The 19,081-nt window shown below is 41.5% G+C and overlaps 1 protein-coding gene across 8 annotated transcripts in view; it reads right to left on the bottom strand.

Annotated features, from left to right (window-relative positions):
- The window catches only part of CDC16 (cell division cycle 16), a 40,536-nt gene that overhangs the window by 13,332 nt on the left and 8,123 nt on the right, over positions 1-19,081 (bottom strand). For all 8 annotated transcript variants that reach the window (XR_013407582.1, XM_015121537.3, XM_015121538.3 and 5 more), the window contains 6 exon segments: positions 18,636-18,769; positions 17,661-17,740; positions 16,592-16,641; positions 14,124-14,197; positions 9,765-9,890; positions 1,443-1,595 (listed from right to left, as the gene is read on the bottom strand). Coding sequence is in view for 7 of the 8 variants with exons in the window: in XM_015121537.3 (XP_014977023.1) it covers positions 1,443-1,595; positions 9,765-9,890; positions 14,124-14,197; positions 16,592-16,641; positions 17,661-17,740; positions 18,636-18,769 (617 nt within the window). In the remaining variant the exon portion in view is untranslated.

Below are 19,081 nucleotides of genomic sequence, written 5' to 3'. Positions count from 1 at the left end.
GTAACCTTGTTTTATGTGTGTTTCTGTTTAAAGACGTCTTATTTGATACATACTGTTGATTCATCAATATTGAAGTCAGGGCCAGCAAGCACTGTAACTGATGCCTGCCTGAATGAGGCTTCTCTAACACATGTGTTTCCTCTGTCAGATACATCACAATTAACACTAGACAGCATTTCACTAAGCTTGGGGATTATTTCAAAACAGTGAAATTAGCAACAAAAAGCACAAAAATGTGAAAACTGGCACTAAATAGACCACAAAAAGTACACTGGTTTATAGTTGAACTGAGAAAAAAGGCAGAGCGTTGCCTTCTTAGACTCCAGCTGGAAATGTGTGTGCCAGGAGACCCAGCTTTCTCCCAGCCGTGGGCATGTCTGCCAATGGCTAGGAAAGCACCTCAGGAACTGATTTGGTTACAAATAAATTTTAGTGAGTAGGCAAATTTGCAAATACTGATGATTACTGTATTATATTAAAAGCTTCAAGCTTCAAAAAAATACCTAGATAACCCATTTTTTAGAACACATACATGCCATAAATGACACTGCAGTAGTATTAATACTAATTTACGGCCGGGCGTGGAGGCTCACGCCTGTAATCCCAGCACTTTGGGAGGCTGAGGCAGGCGGATCACGAGGTCAGGAGTCTGAGACCAGCCTGACCAACATGGTGAAACCCCGTCTCTACTAAAAATACAAAAATCAACCGGGCGTGGTGACAGGCACCTGTAATCCCAGCTACTCAGAAGGCTGAGGCAGGAGAATCGCTTGAACCCGGGAGACAGAGAATGCAGTGAGCTGAGATTGCGCCACTGCACTCAAGCCTGGGTGACAGAGCGAGACTACATCTCAAAACAAAAACAAAAACAAAAAAAACTAAAACTAATTTACCATTTTAAAATTTGTATGTCATGAAATGCAAAGGATTACAGACATTTTTCTCTTTGAGTGTAACACCACTAATTCCACAGATATCCTAGGGTACAGTAAAGCCTCCACTGACCAGGAAACTCAGAGATTGGGTCATTCTAATTACTTAAATTTTCTGACTTACTAGTAACTAAATAGAAAACACTTTTGTTTCAAAAACCATGTCAAATGTTTCTCAAATACATAAATTCAACTCCTTATCAACATAGAGATAACTAAGGGTTCCACAGGGCCCCCAGCCACACTGTGGGGTCTGTGTGATCTGAATTGTCCAATCATGTAAGAAAACAAGTGGTAGCTCAGGTCAAAAAAGACCAAAACCTGGGTTTAGAATTTTTAAGGAAATCCAAGATAACAGTTTCTCTCTTTTTTCTATCTCCTTCTCCTAAAATAGAACACTTAACAGTACAAATCTACTGAAGAGTCCCTTTGGTCAGTTAACTCTAGTAACCGTCTCCTCTATTTACAATCACTAGTTAACAGAAGGGTTTCTAGTCTTCCAGTACTTACTCTCCATTCTGAAATGCAACCACGCCGACCTCATGCATAACAAAAGGGTCTTCCGGTGCAATGCTCAGAGCTTGGCTGAAGAACCTTTCAGCTAGTTTTGAGTTATTGGTCAAACCATATTCTAATCCAATATACAGCATAGGCAGATGACACCTAAAAAATTGGAAAATTTCACATATTCAACACCAAAAACTGTGATTTCGCAGAAATTAATCTGTCAACTCCAAATCCTATCTGCAAAATAATTTAAAGGTAGCCAAAACACAGCATTTACTTTTTTCTAACTCTTAATTTACAAATATTTAATGAATGCCTAATGGACTTTGGACTAATCAGCTGCCACTTCTAGAATCTATCTGCAACGTATTTACCTTTAATTTTCATTTTATTCCACATTAAAAAAACAAAAACTCTCTAAAGCAAAAGGGCATGTCTCTGTGGTGCTGTCTTCGTCCTTGATGCGAATGTCACGCCACAGCCCACACTGGTCTTCCTCTGATTTATTCACACCATTTATCCTTCAAGACTGTGTTCAAGGTCTACTTCCCTTTATGAAGCTACCTCTGACTTTTCTAACATAAATGCTCTCCCTTCTGTGAATTCCCATGATAATCAGTTCTATGCAGAGGAGTTATGAAGAATGCTCTGTGTATTGATTCCATTTTCCCACCTTCTGAGACAGTTCTAGGCAGAGTCAGAACTACTTTTTAATTGAATTTTCATCTGTTCACACGACTGGATCAGCGATTGCATTAAAGCAAGTATAATAAGACAATCTTTCTTTGATGATGATCTCAGAACATCAATAAATACTGATTGCTTGGTATGTGCTTTGGTTCTAATCCAGAGCCATAACTCAAATTAAGATTATATCCTCTACAGAAGGTCATGACAAATTCTTTAAAAGTGTTTACAACTAACCTCTTGGAAGTACTTTCAAAATGGCAGCGTCAGAACCTCCAAAAATCTATTCATCCATAGAAGCAACAAGAACACTGGCAAAAATTATCAAAACCAACTTTTTCAGAACTTTGGAAGGTAATCAAGCTCTTAAAACAATCTGAAGAGTGTATATTCAAGAAAAATGGCTAAATCTCAGTAAGAACAACAAACTTCATGTTGCTTTAATTTGTCTTATTCCCATCTCCCTTTCCCTAGCTTTGCATTAACCTTGAAAACAAGCAGCCTCATAACCACAGTAGCTGTAAAGCCATTAGCCTGGCAGCCACTGGATAAAGCAGAATTAATTTAGAGTTCCTCAAACACCCCACAGAGAACTGCTGCTATTTGACCTGTCTGGTAGCTCCTAAAAGAGCCCCACTCATAGCTTGTCTTCTACTAACCTCCCAGCCCACTCAGTGAGAAAAGCTCTATCCCCAGGAGATTTGTTGGAAACAATCAACAGCAATTATTTAGCATTGGCTGCCGCCTCAGGCAGCTATCCCAGTCAGGGCAAACTGGATGCAGGCCACAAACTTAAAAGGAAACCTGGGGAATAAGATGTTCACAGGGGGCTATAAAGAGCTCTGACACATTCCTGGGGATTGGGAAGGCCATACACATGCATAGGGCTATATGCATGCACAGAAAAGGCCTGAGAAGGCCCTATTATCTCATCTGTGGCCGATCTTGAGAAGGCTAAGGCAGAGTTGTCAACAATGCTGAGTGTTGAAGGTGTGCAGAGTCCTTCCACAAAGGGTGGAAGACTTACTGGTTTAAGGTATCAAAGCTGCTAGTTAACTGAGCAGAGGCTTCAGTGGCTTCATACAACAAAGTATATAAACTAGAGAATTAGTTCTGGAAAGTCACTAAACAAACAGTGACAATGACCAATAAATCCTGGGGCTGTGTGGGAAAATCTCATTTCCTGAACTGCCCCATTATATGACTTTACATATCTACTTTCAACAAAAAAAGGACATGCAAAGAAACAGGAAACTATGGCCCATACACATGAAAAAAGCAGTCAATAGAAACTATTCTGGGAAAAGCCCAGATGTTGGACTAACAAGACAAATAGCTTAAATAAGCCATGTTAAATTCTAAAGAACTAAAAGAAATTATGTCCACAAAACTAAATTATGAGAACAATGTCTCACCAGAGAACACCAGTAAAGATACAGAAATTATAAAAATTAAGCAAATAGCAAATCTAGAGTTACAAAGTACAAAAATTAAAATAAAAAATTCAATAGAAGGGATTAAGAGCAGACATGAATAGGCAGAAATAAGAATTATTGAACTTAAAGATGTCAACTGAGATTGTCCCATCTGAGAAACAGAAAAAGAAGAAAAATGAACAGAACCACAGAGGCTTGTGACACACTATCAGGTATACCAACACATGTATAATAGGAGTCCCAGAAGACAGAAGAAAGGAGCAGAAAGAATATTGAAGAAAATAACAGCCAGAAGATTTCCAAGAAGCTTTAAGAACTCCAAGAAGAATAAACTCAAAGAGATTCACACCTAGACAAATAATAGTCAAACCACTGAAAAAGATGAAAAAAAGAATGTTTAAAGCAGTTACAGAAAATCATTAATTACATACAAGGGCAATTTCTGTAAGATCAACTGCTGACTTCTCACCAAGTATCATGGAGGCCAGAAAGCAGCTGATGACATTCAGTACTGAAAGAAAGTTGACCAAGAATTCTACATCTAGCAAAATTATCTGTTGAAAATTAAGACATTCCCGGGGGGGGAAAAATGAGAAAATTTATTGCAAATCGCCTTACAGAAAACACACAAAAAAGCTCTACAAGCTGAAAGTACCCCAGACAGTAATTGAAATCCACAAGAAAAAGTAAGAGTACTAGTAAAGATAATTATGTAATTACAAATGACAATTTAACAGGTATTTCTTTTTCTCTTGATTTAAACAGCAATTGTAGGCTGGGTGCAGTGGCTCATGCCTATAATCCCAGCACTCTGGGAGGTCAAGGTGAAAGGAATGCTTGAGCCCAGAGTTGAAGACGAGCCTGGCACACAGTGAGACCCCATCTCTAAAAAGTAACAAAAAACTAGCCAAGCATGGTGGTATGGGCTTGTAGTCCCAGACACTTGAGAGGCTGAGGCGGAAGGATCCCTTGAGCCCAGGAGTTTGAGAACGCAGTGAGCTGTGATGGTGCCACTGCACTCTAGCCTGGGCAAGAGAGTGAGACTCTATGTACAGGTTGAGTATTCTTTAGCTTGAGACCAGAAGTGTTTGGGATTTCTGATTTTTTTTTTTTTAATTTGGGAATTTATGCATCACTAGTCTGAAAATCCAAAATGTTCCAGTGAGCAATTCCTTTTGAGTGTCAAGCCACTGCTCAAAAAGTTTTGGCTTCTGGAACATTTTGAACTTTAGATTTTCTCATTAGGGATACGCAATATGGAATTATATTGTTGGGCCTATCACATACAGAAATGTAAGGTTTACCAATAACAGCATAATAGGAAGCGGGTGACAGCAAAGCTGTATTACAGTAAGAAAGTAACACTGGATGGTAACTTGAACCCATAGGAACAAATACAGAGAACTAAAAATGGTAAATAACAGAGTTAATATAACAAATGATATAAATTACACACTTCTCACAGCTTCTTTGAAAAACAAAATTACATAAATAATAGCAATGTATCATTGAGAAAATCTGTCATTAGTACATCTGCCCAGTAAGAAATACTAAAGGGAGTCCTTTATGCTAAAATAGAAGGATACTACATAGGAATTCAAATCCACATTGTTGAAGAAGAGTCAAACTCTAAGAACTCGAAGTGCAGGCTTCCAGGTTACAGGTAGATTTAAGATTTTTCTGATTGGCAACTGGTTGAAAGAGTTATTATCAACAGTAAGCAATATCTGGGTTGTAAGAGGTTGCAGAGACCAAATTTTATCATGCAGACGAAGCCTCCAGGTAGCAGGCTTCAGAGAGGATAGATGGTAAGTGTTTCTTCTTATCAGACTGAAGGTCCATTAACATCCATGTTGATGTTAACGCTATAGGGTGTAAAGAGGCGTGTTGGACCCCCACTTCCCATCATGGCCTGAACCAGTCTTTCAGGTTAAATTTAGAGGGCCCTGGCCTAGAGAAGGAAGCCCATTTAGATAGTTGGGGAGGGTCTTCAAATTTTATTTTTGGTTTCCAACATGAAGAAATGAGAGTCTGATAAAAATAGCTATATTGGTAATTATGAGACAGTATAAAATGTGTTTTTGTTTTTAACTCTTCTATCTGATTTAAAAGACAACTAATAAATAATAATCACAGATCTGTGCTGATGGACTTATAATATGGAAGATGTATTCTGTATGACAATGACAGCATAAGGAGGCAAGAGGAAACAGAGCTATATTGGAGTAAGGTTTTGGTATACTATTAACATTAAATTGGTATTAATTCAAAGTAGGTCGTTTTAAATTAAGGTGCTAATTATAATCCTAAAGATAACCAACCTAAGAAAATTACTAAAAAAATATAGTATAGGCCAGGCGCAGTGGCTCAAGCCTGTAATCCCAGCACTTTGGGAGGCCGAGGCGGGTGGAACACGAGGTCAGGAGATCGAGACCATCCTGGCTAACACGGTGAAACCCCGTCTCTACTAAAAATACAAAAAACTAGCCGGGCGCGGTGGCGGGCGCCTGTAGTCCCAGCTACTCGGGAGGCTGAGGCAGGAGAATGGCGTAAACCCGGGAGGCAGAGCTTGCAGTGAGCTGAGATCTGGCCACTGCACTCCAGCCTGGGTGACAGAGCAAGACTCTGTCTCAAAAAAAAAAAAAAAAAAAAAAAAATATATATATATATATATATATATATATATATAGTATAATAAAAAAAGGGATTAAAATGGGACATTATAAAATATTTACTCAACACAAAAGAAGGCAGTAATGAAAAATACAGGAACAAAAGATGTGATGTATAGACAATAAAGAACAAAACGCCAGACATAAATTCTATCTTGTTAGTAACTAAACATAAATGGGATAAACAGTCCAAAGGCAGCAACTGGCAGAATAGATTTAAAAACTTGATTTAACTATATGTTGTCAACAAGAGACATGCTTTAGATTCAAAACACAAGTTGGAATTAAAAGGATGAAAAAAACCACACCATATAAACAGTAACAAAAGAGAGCTGGTGTGCCTACAGTAACATCAGATGAAACAGACTTTATCAAAAAGTATTATTAGAGATAATTAGTGATATTTTATGACGATAAAAGGCTCAATCCATCAAGAAAATATGACAATTATATACACACCTAACAACAGAGACTAAGAATATATGAAGTGGAATGTACCAGAATTGGAGGAAGAAATAGAAAATTCAACAATAAAATTTGAAGACTTTAATACCTCACTTGCAATAATGCGCAGAATCAATTAAGTAGAAGATCAATGATGAAATAGCAGACTTCAACGACACTATGAAAAGTAGATATAACAGGTATCTATGGAACACGCCACCCAACAAGAGCAGAATTCTCAAATACATCTGGAACGATCTCCAGAATGGCTCATAAAAAAGCCTCAATAATTTTTTTCTTTTTTTTTTTAAGAGGGAGTCTCGCTCTGTCGCCCAGCCTGGAGCGCAGTGGCGCCATCTCAGCTCACTGGAACCTCCGCCTCCAGGTTCAAGTGCTTCTCCTATCTCAGCCTCCCGAGTAGCTGGGACTACAGGCGTGAGCCACCACACCTGGCTAATTTTTGTATTTTTAGTAGAGAAGGAGTTTCACCATATTGGCCAGGCTGGTCTTGAACTCCTGACCTCAAGTGATCCACACCCCCCTGGGCCTCCCAAAGTGCTGGGATTACAGGTGTGAGCCACTGTGCCTGGCCAGCCTCAATAAATTTAAACGGACTAAAATCACAAAGTATGTTCTCCAACTATAATGGAATTAAGATAAAAAACAACAAAAGAAGAAAATTTGGGAAATTCATAAGTATGTGGAAGTTAAATGTCAACATATTCTTAAATAACCAATGACTCAAAAAAACAATCATAAAGGAAACGTAAAAATATTCATCCAATTTCAAGCATTTATCCAAACACAGACAAGAAAGTGCAGGCTGCTCTGACAGATAAGTAAACTTGAAAGAAAAATAATGCTTATCTTGATGAGTTATCATGAGGTTTTTGAGACGGTGTCTCACCTGGTCACCCAGGCTTGATTGTGGTGGCACAGTGACCATCCTGCCTCAGTTTCCCACACAGCTGGGATTACAGGCAGGCACCATCAAACCCAGCTAATTTTTAAATTTTTTTTGAAACGATAAGGTCTCACTATGCTGCCAGGGCTGGTATCAAACTCCTGGCCTCAAGTAATCCTCCCACCTCAGCCTCCCAAAGTGCTGGGATTACAGGTGTGAGCTACCACCCCTAGCTTAATGGAGAATCTAATGGCAAAGTTTGTTAGATTTGGAAACACTGAAGGTATAGTGTCATTAATTATCATTGATTCTGATTCCCAGCTAGGAACTAACAAATGACTATTCTGTTTCTGGGCACCCAAAACGTCAAATCAAAATTACCAGACTGCAGCAGGTGCCCATAAAAACCAACTCAGTGAATTCTTGGGATTTTTTTTTTTTGTAACAAATCATCAGATTGAGGCATACGGGAAATATGCAGATACTGGAGTTGAGCTTCAGAAGAGAACTGGAAAAGGTCTCACCCATCTTGGTGAACAGGATGGAAAGACCTGGACTGAGTATGAGGATCATTTAGGTGGATCCGTAACTGGGCGTACAACTGTAATCTGGAAGGTTATTTCTAGTAATATGTTAGTGCTATGGACTGTTTGTGTCCCCTCTGTCCCCCAGATTCATACATTAAATCCCTGACCCCTACTGTGCCTGTACTTGAAGATAGGGCCTATGAAGAGATAATAAAGGTTACATGAAGTCCTAAGGGTATGGTTCTTACCCAATAGGACTAGTGTAGGGCTCTTACCCAGCAGGGATAGTGTCAGGCTCTTATCCAACAGGGCTAGTGTAAGGCTCTAATCCAACAGGGCTAATGTAGGGCTCTTATCCAACAGGGCTAGTGTAGGGCTCTTACCCAATAGGGTTCGTGTAAGGTTCTCATCCAATAGGGTTAATGTTTTTACAAGAGGAAAAGACACCAGAGCTCTCTCTGTCATGTGAGGACACAGCAAGAAGGCAATTATCTACAAACCAGGAAGAAACCCCTCAAGAGGAACTGCACTGGCCAGCACCCTGATCTTGGACTTCTCAACCTGCACAACTATGAAAAAATACATTTCTGTCCTTTAAGTCACCCAGTCTGTGGTCTTTTGTTAGGGCAACCCTACTGACTAATACAGCTAAGGAGCTATGTCCTTCACAATATTTACTTGGATGCTTAGATATAAAATTCATACTTACCAAATTTAATATGACTATTGACTGAGGTTGATAATAATTTGGATGCAGAACTGAGTGCCAAAAAGGGTCTAACAGTTTGCAAAGAGATCAAACCTAACAGGATGAAATTCAATATAGATAAATATATGATTCCACCCCTGCATACTACAATAAACAAAGGTAGCTAACTTTCATTGAGTGCTTTCTATGCGTAAGATACTCTTCAAAGTCTTTAATTGGTATTATCTCAATTACTTCTCACAATAAGCCAGTGAGTAAATTTTGCTATTATTCCTATTTCTCAGGAGGCTAAGAAACTTGCCCAACATCACATGGCTGGGAGTGGAAGAGCCAGGAAGAGTCCAGGAGGTATGACTCCAGACCAGGCCTCTGGACCACTGCACTCCCACTACCTCTCCAGGCAGGGATGGAGTCACCAGTCAACAGAAGCAGTCCACACAAACAAACCCTGTAAGTTGTAACCGATGGCGAGACCAAACAGTCAATGTGAATAGCAGTGCTCTACTCCTCAAAGTAACACACTCTTAGTATCAACACATTTAATATTGATATAAATCTAGAATATTGGCAAACATAGTCCTGCACTTTCCACTAAGCCACATCAAATACCTTTTGGTAATAGATAAGAGATAATAATTTTGCTCATGAATATTTTTATTCTTGCATGAGCATGTGAAGAAGGGCTTTCATAACTCATCTCCACTGGCCTAATTTCCTAGTTCCTTCTTGCACTGGTTGAAATCAACTGCTAGGCAAATTCACTTCACCAGCCTCTTTACCCCTCCACTTTCAGTTATTTTACAATCACAAGCAACTAGATTAAAAGGCAAGTAAAATGTTTTTGTTTAGTTTAGCAACCAAATAGCAGTGATAATAATAACAGAAATTTCATTTCTATTAGGAAAAACATCCCTTCATGGAGTCTGATGAGTTTGCTCTGCCGTACCCTTTCATCAGCTGTGCTGCTGTGAAGTAAGCAGCCATCGCTTGGTCATGCTCACTCTCCACCGCAAACGAATGTCCATAGGCTATCCATGCAGGCCCGTAGGTTTTCTCAAGTGTTGTGGCTTTGCTAAAACAAGAGAGTTAATTTAAGTAATATAATATTTATTCTTTTTTTTTTTTTTTTGAGACGAAGGCTCACTTTGTTGCCCAGGCTGGAGTGCAGTGGCGCCATCTTGGCTCACTGCAGCCTCTGCCTCCCAATATCAAGCAATTCTCCTGCCTCGACCTCCCAAGTAGCTGTGATTACAGGTTGCCACCGTGCCCAGCTAATTTTGTATGTTTAGTAGAGATGGGGTTTCACCATGTTGGTCATGCTGGTCTCGAACTCCTGACCTCAGGTGATCCACCCGCCTCGGCCTCCCAAAATGCTGGGATTACAGGCACCGGTCTATTTATTCTTTATTTTTAGAGACAGAGTCTTGCTCTGTTGCTGGAGGCTGGAATGCAGTGGTATGATCATAGCTCACTGCAGCCTCAAAATCCTGGGCTCAAGTGATCCTCCTGCCTCAGCCTCTTGAGTCACTGGGATTATAGGCATAAGCCACTGTGCCCGGCTAATATTTATTCTTAAATTATTAATTTTATATAAGGAGATGGCCTCAAAAACATTAACATTATTTTAGCAAATAAATGAACTGTCAACATATTAAACACTAATGTAACATCTATGTTGAGTCATTTAAACTAAAACTGTTTAACAGTATAGCAAAATTTTAAGAAATTTTAGGAGAGAGTGTCACAGCTTTTTATGTACAGTAGCAAACCCCATTAACATTCTAAATAGAACTTACAGATTTTACTTAATCCAGAAACTCCACTATGTAACTCAGTAGATACATCCTCTCATCCTAATAACTTGCAAAATAAATTCATTTATATTTTAAAGACAGGTATACTGAGGCTTGACGGATTAAGCGATATCCTGTAGATGGTGGTCAACAGATATACCCTGGTTACACGGACTGGACTCATATATATCAGCAAATAACTGTATAATTATACAGTGAACACTGTATAATCAACCCACAAGGAATACAGAGAACATACCACAAAACGTGGAAAACATATGGGGTGATACCTTACTTCCTTGTATTTTAAGTTTTCTTTTATCCAAATGTTTCCTGTTTCATGTAGAGCAGGGGTCCCCAACCCCTGGGCCACGGACTGGTATATCAGTCCCTGGCCTGTTAGGAACCAGGCGGCACAGCAGGAGATGAGTGGCAGGCAGGTGAGTAAAGCTTCATGTGTCAAGAAAGAACTTGCCATTTGAAAAAAGAAAAAAAAAGCTTAATCTGTATTTACAGCCACTCCCCTTCACTTGCATTTCCGCCTGAGCCTCTGTCAGATCAGAGGCAGCATGAGGTTCTTGTAAGTGCGTAAACACTGAGCTCTGCCTCCTGTCAGATCAGAGGCAGCATGAGGCTCCCCTAAGTGCACAAACCCTACCGTTAATCGCACATGTGAGGGATCTAGGTGGCACACTCTTCATGAGAATCTAATGCCTGATGACCTGTCACTGTCTCCCATCTCTCCCAGATGTGACCATCTAGTTGCAGGAAAACAAGCTTAGGGCTCCCACTGATTCTTCATTATAGTTGTATAATTATATACAATTGTTGTAAATATTGTACATTGAGTTGTATAATTATTTCATTACATGTTACAATGTAATAATAACAAAAATAAAGTACACGATAAATGTAATGCACTTGAATCATCACGAAACCAGTGCCCCCACCCCTGATGGGGGGGTGGGCTTCCACAAAACGGTCCCTGGTGCCAAAAAGGTAGGGGACCACTGATAAGAGTCCATCACTGAATTGTACACTAGATTAAAGCAGCATAGCTCAAAAGAACTTTTACAATACTAATCATCTTTCTATGTAGAAGTTCTTCTAAAATGCTAACCATACAACCAACCAGGGAACGTTCTCGTTTCCTCCTAGTACAGGGTACTTTCGTGGCATCAGTTTTTCTAACAATCCTGGTATATGAACATGACATCCCCCCACCCCCACCCCTTTTTTTTTGAGACAGAGTCTCACTCTGTCAGCCAGGCTGGAGTGCAGTGGTGCAATCTCAGCTCACTACAACCTCCGTCTCCCAGATTCAAGCAATTACTCCTCCCTCAGCCTCCCAAGTAGCTGGGATTATGGGCGCATGTCACCGCGCCCAACTAATTTTTGTATTTTCAGTAGAGACAGACTTTCACCATGTTGGCCGTGTTGGTCTCGAACTCCTGACCTCAGGTAATCCGCCTGTCTTGGCCTCCCAAAGTGCTGGGATTACAGGTGTGAGCCACCATGCCCAGCTGACATCCCCATTTTTAAAGAAAAAGAGTAGGAGAAATTAACTTTCCCAAGGAATTTCAGTTGGTAAGTCACAGAACTTGGATTAGAATTCAAATTTGACTCCAAAGTTTATGCTCTTTCCCTTAGAGATCAATTGTTTTGTTTGCACAGAAGAAATCACAGAAATTAGAACATTTAGAGTTTAAGCAATTAATTCTTCATATAGTTGACATTTTTCTAAACTTGAATAATACTGGTTAAATAGCTTCACTAGGCTGCATGACTTTCCTTAAGTTAAAACCACAGCAAATCATTATATGAACCAGTTCACCCTGCTAAGAACTCTGTTTTATAGTCACATTTAGTGACCCCAATTTTACGTAAAGTTTTGTGTAATTTCACAACTAATAAAAGAAATCCTAAAACTAGAAGGTTAACAGGATCTCTGCAAGTGAAAAAGAGAAACTTTCAAACTACATTATTCTCTACTGTTTCATATTTATTCTCATTTATTAATTTTTAATTACTATTATTACTTTTTTGAGACAGAGTTTTGCTCTTGTTGCCCAGGTTGCAGTGCAATGGTGCGATCTCGGCTCACTGCAACCTCCACTTTCCGGGTTCAAGCGATTTTCCTGTCTCAGCCTCCTGAGTAGCTGGGACGCATATGCCCACTACCATATCTGGCTAATTTTTTGTATTTTTAGTAGAGACAGAGTTTCACCATGTTAGCCAGGCTGGTCTTGAACTCCTGACCTCAGGTGATCTACCTGCGTTGGCCTCCCAAAATGCTGGCATTACAAGCATGAGCCACCATGCCTGGCCATTTATTCTCATTTATAAATAAAATATATAGGTTCCTTGAAAATAGGGTCTACATCACTAATTTTTTTTTTTCTCTCTCTCTCCCCGTGGCATCTTATAAAGAAAAAACCTCTTGAAGAAAACATTTATTCAGCCAGGCATGGTGGCTCATGCCTGTAATCTCAACACTTTGGGAGGCCGAAGCAGGAGGACTGCTTGAGGCCAGGAGTTCAAGACCAGCCTAGGCAACACAGTGAGATTTGTCTCTATTAAAAAAAAAATGTGGCCAGGCGCGGTGGCTCAAGCCTGTAATCCCAGCACTTCGGGAGGCCGAGGCGGGCGGATCACAAGGTCAGGAGATCGAGACCACAGTGAAACCCCGTCTCTACTAAAAATACAAAAAATTAGCCGGGCGCGGTGGCGGGCGCCTGTAGTCCCAGCTACTCAGGAGGCTGAGGCAGGAGAATGGCGGGAACCCGGGAGGCGGAGCTTGCAGTGAGCCGAGATCGCGCCACTGCACTCCAGCCTGGGCAACAGCGTGGGACTCCGTCTCAAAAAAAAAAAAAAAAAAAAAAAATGTTTAGGCCGGGCGCGGTGGCTCACCCCTGTAATCCCAGCACCTTGGGAGGCCGAGGCGGGCGGATCACAAGGTCAGGAGATCGAGACCACGGTGAAACCCCGTCTCTACTAAAAATACAAAAAATTAGCCGGGCGCGGTGGCGGGCGCCTGTAGTCCCAGCTACTCAGGAGGCTGAGGCAGGAGAATGGCGTGAACCCAGGAGGCGGAGCTTGCAGTGAGCCGAGATCGCACCACTGCACTCCAGCCTGGGCGACAGAGCGAGACTCCGTTTCAAAAAAAAAAAAACAAAAACAAACAAACAAAAAAAAAATGTTTAAATCAGCTAGGCATGGTGGTGCCTATAGTCCCAGCTACTTGGCAGGCTGAGCAAGGGGATCATTTGAGTTCAAGGTGAGCCACTATTGCACCACTGCACTCTAGTCTGGGCAACAGAGTGAGAACCTCTTCACAGAGGGGAGCGGAGGGGAGAAGAAAAAGAAACAGAAAGAAAAGAAAGGAAGAAAAAAAAGAAGAACATTTATTCTTTCACATTGCTTTTAAAGTACTCACTAATTACTACTTGAAAGCTTATGAGCAAGACATCAATTCTGTAGGTTACCTGGAGAGGAAGAAAAGAAATTCATACCTGAGATATCTTCTGGCATGTTCATTTTTATGACCGACCATGAGATAGTAACATCCCACTGCAAACCAAGACACCTAAAAAGTTCAAAATGTACCATAACCAAAGACTGCAATTGGAATATCCAATTGGAATCTGCAACAAATTAGGATAGACAGAGGGTACACTAGATGTTTCTTATCACATATTCTAGTTACGTTAGACATTTCTCTAACACAGTCTACTAAGGTCCAAAAGAAGAAGAGGGCAGACACTCCGTGGCTCTTTCTCAAGGAGACGTCTACAAAAGACAAGGCCCCTGGAGTCCCTGTTTCAAAAACCAGCCTATGAGTCCTGACCCCCTGCACTGCTCATCTCCTCCAGCGTCCTGACCCCCTGCACTGCTCATGTCCCTTAGTGTCCTGACTCCCCTGCACTGCTCATCTACCCCAGCGTCCTGACCCCCTGCACTACTCATCTCCTCCAGCGTCCTGACCCCCTGCACTACTCATCTCCTCCAGCGTCCTGACTCCCCTGCACTGCTCATCTACCCGTGTCCTGACCCCCTGCACTGCTCATCTCCTCCAGCGTCCTGACTCCCCTGCACTGCTCATCTACCCGTGTCCTGACCCCCTGCACTGCTCATCTCCTCCAGCGTCCTGACCCCCTGCACTACTCATCTCCTCCAGCGTCCTGACCCCCTGCACTACTCATCTCCTCCAGCGTCCTGACTCCCCTGCACTGCTCATCTACCCGTGTCCTGACCCCCTGCACTGCTCATCTCCTCCAGCGTCCTGACTCCCCTGCACTGCTCATCTACCCGTGTCCTGACCCCCTGCACTGCTCATCTCCTCCAGCGTCCTGACTCCCCTGCACTACTCATCTCCCGCAGCGTCCTGACCCCCTGCACTGTTCATCTCCCCCAGCGTCCTGACTCCCCTGCACTGCTCATCTCCTCCAGCGTCCTGACTCCCCTGCACTACTCATCTCCTCCAGCGTCCTGACCCCCTGCACTGCTCATCTCCCCCAGCGTCCTGACTCCCCTGCACTGCTCATCTCCTCCAGCGTCCTGACTCCCCTGCACTACTCATCTCCCCCAGCGTCCTGACTCCCCTGCACTGCTCATCTCCCCCAGCATCCTGACCCCCTGCACTACTCATCTCCTCCAGCGTCCTGACCCCCTGCACTACTCATCTCCTCCAGTGTCCTGACTCCCCTGCACTACTCATCTCCCGCAGCGTCCTGACCCCCTGCACTGCTCATCTCCTCCAGCGTCCTGACTCCCCTGCACTACTCATCTCCTCCAGCGTCCTGACCCCCTGCACTGCTCATCTCCCCCAGCGTCCTGACTCCCCTGCACTGCTCATCTCCTCCAGCGTCCTGACTCCCCTGCACTACTCATCTCCCCCAGCGTCCTGACTCCCCTGCACTGTTCATCTCCTCCAGCGTCCTGACCCCCTGCACTGCTCATCTCCCCCAGCGTCCTGACTCCCCTGCACTGCTCATCTCCTCCAGCGTCCTGACTCCCCTGCACTACTCATCTCCTCCAGCGTCCTGACCCCCTGCACTGCTCATCTCCCCCAGCGTCCTGACTCCCCTGCACTGCTCATCTCCTCCAGCGTCCTGACTCCCCTGCACTACTCATCTCCCCCAGCGTCCTGACTCCCCTGCACTGCTCATCTATCCCAGTGTCCTGACTCCCTGCACTGCTCATCTCCTCCAGCGTCCTGACTCCCCTGCACTACTCATCTCCCCCAGCGTCCTGACTCCCCTGCACTGCTCATCTATCCCAGTGTCCTGACTCCCTGCACTTCTCATCTCCCCCAGCGTCCTGACTCCCCTGCACTGCTCATCTATCCCAGTGTCCTCACTCCCCTGCACTGCTCATCTCCCCCAGCTTGACCCTGGCTCTTCCTTGCTCTCTGACCGCGTTCTGACTATTTAGCTGGTTTTCTCTTGCACTGGTTTCACACTGGGATAGGGTGCAAGTTCTTGTCTTGACTGAGTCTTACACCCTGATTCCCAATTTTGTCTTTAAAAATGCAGTCCCTGATTCCATTTTCCATTCCTAGTTCTCCATTCCAATCCACGACAGTTTGGAATCAGTACACAATTCAATAAGTTGTCTTATATGTGCAATGTGAGAAAGCTACCAAACAATTATCAGCATTTCCTAGGAAAGAGATGCGTGACTGTCATGGTCAGTATTTTATATTGCTAGATGCTAAGTATTTTAAAATAAGCATGTATAATTTCTATAATCAGAAAAGAGGGTTAAAAACCCTTTTTGCTTTGTTATAATTAAAATATACCTTCATGGGTGGAAAAGTTAATGCTGCTTTGTAAGTACGTTAAACACTAGGAGATTCTGCTGCAACACTTTCATAAAACAGCACTTGCTTGAACTTAAGCTATTGTCTAAATACAAGTTAAGCATTTTCTTAAAGTTCAGGTAAAAAAAAAAAACTACGACTAAAAGTTGTATTACTTACAGGATTACTAGGATATAAATCCACCAGTTTATGAGAAAGATAGAAAAGTTCTGTTCAGGAAAAAGCAGAAAAAGAACAATTGTTCGTATCACATGTGATTTAAGACATGACTTCATTACAACTCTTCACAGTCACAGAATTCTGTTCTTACAGCAAAGTAAGAATTTTATACTTGTCTTTCCTTCTAGATACAAAATTGACTAACTGGAGAGTTAGATGAAGGACACATGGTGCGCAAGGTGGGAACAGACAGCCCCTAAGAAACCACTTCCTGAATACTGCAGAGGATACAGCAAAGCACCTCACCTCTCTCAGAAGGTCATGCCTGTCACACCAAGGGCCTATTATGGACCATCATAACCACCCACAACCAATTTGGTTGAACAAACTTTTATCAGATCAGTGATACTATGTAATCTTGAGAAATGTGTAAATCCTGGCATTTTGAGATGACGCTTCCTACATGCAGACTTGGATTCAGCAGACCAGGGCAGCTGGAGATGCTGCATTTCCAACCAGCTTCCACAAATGCGATGTTGCTGGTCCACAGACCACACTCTGAGCAGCAGGGATTCGCTGAGGGTTTTCCTTCCTGACAGAGCTCACCATTCGGTTTAGAAAAATTTAAGGACAAATGCATCCCCAAACACAGCTAAATGTCAAATGTTAAAAATACGGAAAACACGAGCAAACAATCTGCTCCCCTCCAATTTCTAAGTAGTTATCGACTCTTACCATATCAGATTTCCAATGGAATTTACAAAACAAAAAGGAAAAAAATGGCAGAACTGACACCCAACAATTTAAAGTTAACAAACCTTGAAACATAAATGATATCTGAGAAAAGGTAGTAGGAAACAGCGATAAAGAACTAATTGTTCTGATGGGAAAACAAAATTGGCCATTTGCTACTTTCCTAAACATTTCCTCCCCAGTTGTTACTCTTATAGTAGAGTTCCATTATGTTACCTGCAATCTCAACTATCCAGAATTTCAGAGACAAAATTTCAAGTTACAGAAAAAAATTGTTTTATGTCTAAGAATTACTTTAATTTATAAAAAATCTTACCATTGGCTTTATTCAGCTCTACAAGTGTCCCTATATGTACAGGTAAACAACTTGCATGGAAAGGATCTTTCTCCATTACTCTGAAAGTTAAAAAGCAACACATTACTTCCCCAAAACAGTAGGTGACGGCACTCATGAGGATCAGCTATGTGCAGTCATCACAGCATCACGTATGATGCTGTGGGTTATAATACTGCACTTTCTTCACTCCATTATCTTCAGGTTGATTCAGTTAAGGCCACAATTAAGTGACAAATTAAAGAAAAAATTCTGGTTTGTTTGAAAGGAATAAAAATAAACATTATCACAAACATTTACTTTAAGTCAACAGAATTATAATTTATAAAATAAGTAGGCCGATTATTTAAAAGAATCAAAACCAATAGGAAATACCATTAGGTTGGTGCAAAAATAATTGCAGTTTTACCATTACGTCCAACAGCAAAAACTGCAATTACTTTTGCACCAACCTAATAAATAGGTTACGTGTTTTGTCAATTAAAATTTTTGTAATTTCAAGGATTTAAAACCCAACCAAGATCTACAAAAAACAGTATATGTCATTTAGCTAAAGTTTAAATTATGCACACTGGAAAACTGATGCATGTGGGAGATGGCTTAGCTACCGAGTGCAGCATATTGAACACCCAGCATCCACAGGGTGAGTCTCTAATTGAGAATGAATTTTACAAAACAATGTGCCAAAATGGTATTTTCAAACTTGCAAATTATCAAGATCAGTAAGAGCAACGTGTATATCCCTCCCAAGTTAATGTCATAAATCTACAAATATGCATAAACTCATGTCTGCAAACTGCTCTTTTAAGACAGCACCCTGTTCTGCGCTCTACAAACGGTAAAGGTAACTTAAATTATCATCTAGTTCAGGATGATTCAGAGAGCACGTCCATGAATCACTTAGGTAAGATGGAGTGAACTCCATGTTCCTACAGAAAAACTGATGGATATACTTACACCGAAGTAAGTTTGTAGCACATTTTAAAATCACAGTTATAATAATGTCTCTCAGCTAAAGACACTACCACATCCAGATTCTCTTGCAAGCCATTTACAGACTCAGGGATGACCGTTTCACTAGGCTTATTATACTGAAACACAGAGAAATGTAAACATAAACGCAATGAGCAAAAACAAAATAAAATGCGATTCAATTTGTGTTTGACCCAAGTGGTTAAAACATTTACAAGAACAAATGTGAGCCTCTGAAAACTTATAACTTTAGGTTTTGTAAGTACTCCTCTCAGTAAGTTTTACTCCCTTCTCAATTTTATCACAGAATTCCATAGTGGGATGTATTTCTCAAAGTAAACATTTAGGAAGCATAACAAAAAAAAATGCAACACCATTCCATTCACTTGGTAATTCAATCTTTTAGTATAAGGAGTCTTTCAGAGGAAGAC

This window comes from Macaca mulatta, chromosome 17 (assembly GCF_049350105.2).
Source record: "Macaca mulatta isolate MMU2019108-1 chromosome 17, T2T-MMU8v2.0, whole genome shotgun sequence".
NCBI classification, from domain to species: Eukaryota; Metazoa; Chordata; class Mammalia; order Primates; family Cercopithecidae; genus Macaca; species Macaca mulatta.
The sequence above is the reverse complement of the archived record's forward strand: the minus strand, read 5'-3'. Positions and strand labels throughout refer to the sequence as shown.